Source organism: Tupaia chinensis, unplaced genomic scaffold (assembly GCF_000334495.1).
Source record: "Tupaia chinensis unplaced genomic scaffold, TupChi_1.0 Scaffold141943_1, whole genome shotgun sequence".
Taxonomy (NCBI): domain Eukaryota; kingdom Metazoa; phylum Chordata; class Mammalia; order Scandentia; family Tupaiidae; genus Tupaia; species Tupaia belangeri.
In genome coordinates this window covers 792,922-797,988 of record NW_006201797.1, presented here as the reverse complement: position 1 = coordinate 797,988, position 5,067 = coordinate 792,922, and the positions used below count along the sequence as shown (strand labels likewise).

General features: G+C 46.1%; 1 protein-coding gene across 1 annotated transcript in view; it reads left to right on the top strand.

Moving 5' to 3' along the window:
• The first annotated feature begins 2,222 nt into the window (after window positions 1-2,222).
• The window catches only part of PIERCE2 (piercer of microtubule wall 2), an 18,023-nt gene continuing 15,178 nt past the window's right edge, over window positions 2,223-5,067 (top strand). Inside the window, exon 1 of the mRNA XM_006163290.3 lies at window positions 2,223-2,727. Coding sequence (XP_006163352.1) covers window positions 2,710-2,727 — 18 coding nt within the window. The 5' untranslated portion in view covers window positions 2,223-2,709. The remainder of the gene's footprint in view (window positions 2,728-5,067) is intronic.

Sequence of the window (5,067 nt, the reverse complement as noted above, 5' to 3'; positions counted from 1 at the left end):
GGCACGTGCGCTTGCCAGACAGACAGAGACAGAAAGCAAGAAATCACCTCCCGGGGGGATGGCCTCGCCACAATCCCTTCTCCATTCTCCTCTCGGGATCTTGGGCACGCATGCACACGCGCCCGGTGTGAGTTTAAGCCACTGGGTCCGAGACTCGAACCACGGTCGACTACGTGGGAGTCCAGCGACATAGCCATTACGCTAACTGCTGGTCCCAGCCTCAAAAAATTTTTAAAAAAATAAAAAATACCTCCTGCAAAAAATTGGAAAAGAGAAATATACAGAGAAAAAGGTATTTATAGTTTCACTAATCACTTTTATGAATGTGACTACCCTTTGAGTCTTAAAACTTCTTGTTCTATGTTCAACACTTTACAATATTGGAAATGCACTATTTCCTAATCTATTTTCATTTGAAAATGTCTATTTCTTATTCCTTTAAATATCATTTGGGAACAGGCCAACAGGTGGTGTGGTGGTTAACGCACTGGATCCTACGTGGTCAACTGCAGTTGAAGTTCCAGACATTTTTGCTTCAAAAAAATCAAATGAGAGAAGGGTGAGTGGATGGCAGTGGTTGCAGTGAACACTCACTCCAACATGGCTAACCACTGTTGGAGTCCCGGACCTAGTGACTTTCTTTCTCTTTCTCTCTCTCTCACTTTCTCTCTCTCCTCTCTCTGGTGAGCTTATGTGTCCTATAACAGATTAAGAAATAAAAATAGTAATGGATAAAATTCTTTAAAGAGAAAAATCATACTGGATACATTTGCGTGTACACCCACAATCCCAAGAGGCAAACAGAAAAAAGGAATTGCACTTGGCCATCCCCTCTGGGGATTGATTTCTCACTTTTCCTTTGTCTCTGTCTCTCTTCTCACTGGCTGGGCCCACACATCCTATAGCAAAAACCTTATATAGCAATAATAACCTCAGATCAGCATGGTAGCCTGGAGGTTAAGGCACTGAATCCCACAAGTTAGCCACAGGGTTCAAGACTGGGAATGGTGCCTTGAAAAATCACGTCCAGCCTTCAGGTTCCCCAAATCCAAAGATGAGAAGGGAGAAGAAGGGATTGTAGCCTTCCCCTCAGGGGGTGATTTCTTACTTTGTCTCTCTCTAGCATAGCGAATAAATAAACATGAGCAAAATAATAATAATAGCCTCACTTTGTCCCTTTACCTGTTAAGACTAGAGCTCAGAAATAATACTAAACTCTTCACACTGACTGTGTGATAATTATTCACTAGAAATGTGGAGCTCAATAACATGCAAACCTCAAACCGAAGACAGGATGCGTTCATAGCTGCACAAGCGCTATCCTGTGGAGAGTGATCTAATTGGCAGAGACAATTCCGAAAATTCGCAGTACTGAAGTATTTAGCCATTCTAGCTCCAAGAAAGTCCCGTTTGGGTTTTGAAGAAGGTTAGAGCAGAACAGTACAAATTTCATCATTCAACCAAATACCTTAATTGGCTTAGTTCGTTTAAATTGGCACTCCCAAAGGCCACGAGTCGGATTCATTAAACACAAATAAACATGTAACGACTACAAAGGCACTGCGTGGGACAGCTGCCACCGAGGACAACCCACTTAGGAAGACGGACACAGAGGGGTCCCGGGGAAGGGAGAAGCGATGAGAGGACTTCATCACTCACAGGCTAGCATACGATCAGAAAGCTCAGCGGCATTATTTAATATTTAATCTTTCTATTCCTGGCATCACAGGGCTCACACGTCACCAAAAAAGATGGGCAGGCAGAAAAGCCGGCAGGATGACGCACGTAACATCTCACCATATGGATTCCTACAGGTCAGGACCGAGAAGCTCCCGCCGGCCGTGAACGGAGGGCCCATGGGCGCTCGGCCTCCCGCTCCTGGTGCACGGCGGGCCGCACGCGAGCGTCCGAAGGCTGCGGGACCACTGGGTCCGCGCCTCAGGGGCTGGCTCTGGCCACCGCGCTGTGGACTCCCGGTCGAAGGAGGTCGCCCAAGCGGTCGCACAAGCCAGGTGCCAGGGGTCGTGCCAGGGTCAAGTCCCCGCCGAGCAGCCCCCGCCTGGGAGGGAGACCCCGCCGCGGACCCATCCGGGTGGCTGAGCCAGGAGTGCCAGCCGGGGCCCTGACATTCGGCTCCGAACTCCGTCACCCAGTCTGAACATGCCCGGGACCGTACCTGAAGGGGCAGCGCCACCTCCGCCCGACTGCGCTGGCTGTCACACAGCTCCGGGCGCCAGTGACGCCTCTCATAAAAACAACAACCTGCTCGCAGGCGTCCGCAGCTAGGGGGCGGCGGGCGACGGGGAGCAGCGGTGCATGCTGGGACTCGTAGTCCCGCCGGCGCTGCAGGCCCGCTGGCGGCGGGGAGAAGAACTACAACTCCCGAGGAGGAGCACGGCCCGCCGGGGTAGGTTCCAGGAAGCGGGGCCCTACGGCCAGCGAATCCGCACAACATCCGGGCTCCGGCGCCTGCGGCCGGTTGCCGTGGAGACGGGCTGCAAGCTCTGCACAGGTTTCGCGGTTCCACCCCGACCACGACTGCCTGGGCGAGGCGGGTCGGTTTATGTAGATTGATGCCGACTAGTTTTCTCTTTGATGCTTTAATTGGGTGTTGTTAAAAGGCTACGTGTCCCCGGGCGCTTGCCGGCCTTCATCCGCTGCAGGAAAAAACTGCTTTTGCCGAAAACATTGACAGAGAAGATACGAAGAATGACGGACTGCCACTGGGTGGGTTTGGGTAGAGGGTTGGATGTTTTTCCGTGTTAGTATTTTTCGGTGTAATTTGAGGCACCACCTACTCCCACCCACCCCGCAACAAAACAACTTTCTAAGTAATAGCTAAACTTTTCTATTTACGAATGTAAATGCACGTTTCAGCAAATCAGAATTGCCTCTGAAGTTTTTCAGACACGATTGGGGGATGGTACGCATTCGTACCTCACTGCACTTTGGCTGGTGCTGGTTTCGAACAGGAAAAACGTACCTTGTTAATTTTTCATTTATTTACATGGTGCAGTGTCTGAGAAAGGACACGAAGGAAAAACGGAAAGGTGCTTTTAATATTCACTGTTGAAAAAAAAAATTCACTGTTGATAGAAGCAGTGGAAAGTTAAGGTTTCATTCATTGTCCCCCAATTGTGGCAAAGTAAAAAAGAGAAAACATTAACAAGGAAATATGGTGGGCCTAAACAGAGACAGAAGGGTGCCTCAAAATTAGACCTTTGTATGCGTTAACTATAAAACTTAGTGTTAGCTATATTTAATACTATGACAACACCAAAAGAAAATGATTTTTAATTGTGTAACAGCTTCTGTGATGGATATTTTTCTTTCAGTGGTTTTTTATTAAAGATATTTGCCATAGAGCACAGGCGCTTCCCAGAGACAGAAAGAAAGTGAAAACTCATGGGAGGGAGTTGGGGGAAGTCAGCTGGCCACGCCACAATCTCTTTTCCATTTTCTTATCATGATTTTAGGCACATGTGCACAGGTGCACATCCCCGTGGTGTTTTTAAAGCCACTGGGTCCAGGACTTGAACCATGGAGGTGGTCATGTGGGGTCCAATGTCTTAACCATCACATCACCTCCTGGCTCTTTATCTTTTTTCTGCATTTGTGTGTGTGATTATACTCAAGGACTTTGAAACATTACTGTTCTGGCTTTCTCTTAATTTAGAAGAACTTGAAAATTAGATTAGTAAGAAAACTAATAACATCTGTTTGTAAAATTTTATACTTTTCCAGGCACTTATGCAGACTGATTTTTAATGGGATGTTTTTAAGAAATTTTAATATTTTTTTTTTTTCAATTTGACCAGAGAAAAGGAGAGAGAGAGAGAAAATGAGAAAGCAAGCCACCAGGTTTGGGACTTGAACCATGGTCAGCCTTGTGGGAGTCCAGTGCCTTACCACCACACCAGCCAGCACCTACAGGCTCATTTTAAGACTTAATCTCTTTTTCAAAAGAGTCATTTTTGCGATTTTAATTAACCTTTTTATGCTTAAGTAACATTATCTGGCAGAAAATTTTACGTAATCCTTTTATCTTTTTACCCTTTGTAATAGGCTATTTTCTTTTGTTTGTAATTGTACTTACTTTGAACTCCACCTTTTAAGACTATCAGGTTTGGGAACCAGCAGTTAGCGTAATGGCTATGTCGCTGGACTCCCACATAGTCGACCAAGGTTCGCATCCCGGACCCGGTGGCTTAAAACTCGCGCCGGGAGCGTGTGCAGGCATGCGTGCCCAAGATCAAGGAGAATGGAGGAGAAGGGATTGTGGCGTGACCATCCCTTCTGGGGACGATTTCTCGCTTTCTGTCTCTATGTCTCTCTCTGTCTGTCTGGCAAGCACACACGCCCTATAGTGAAAACCTCTCCAAAAAAAAAAAAAAGACTATCAGGTTTGATGGGCTGGCAGGTGGCATGGTGGTTAAACGTGCTGGACTCCCACATGGCAGAGGGTCTTTATAGTCCTGGACCTGGTGGCCCGTTTTTCTTAATTTCCCTCTCTCTCTTTCTCTCTTTGATCGAACTGGAAAATAATAATAAATAAAGTTAAATTTAAAAATTAAAAAAAGAAATGGGACCAGCAGTTGGCATAATAGCTATGTCGCTGGACTCTGGTGTAGTCGACCACAATTCAAGTACCAGACCCGGTGGCTTAAACTTACACCGGGCACTTGTGCATGCGTGCCCAGGATCTCAAAAGGAGAATGGAGAAGGGATTGTGGTGTGGCTATCCCCCGCTGGGGGTGATTTCTTGCTCTCTGTCTCTCTCTGTCTTTCTGGCAAGTCCGTGGGCCCATAGTAAAAACCTCTCAAAAAGAAAAATTATTTTTAATTCATAAAATAAATCAGGATTGAAAAGGTTAAAGCCCAAATAAGAAAGCTGCTGTGTGAGCTTATGACAAAATAAAAAGAAATGGGTATATTATTTCACAAGCTGTAAACATTTCAAATTACCCTGGAACTATAAAAGATTTTGACAGATGCTAACTTTATCAAATTTTTCTTTTTTAGTTTTTTTTTTTTTTTTCCCCCTTACCATAGCACGAATGCACTCAC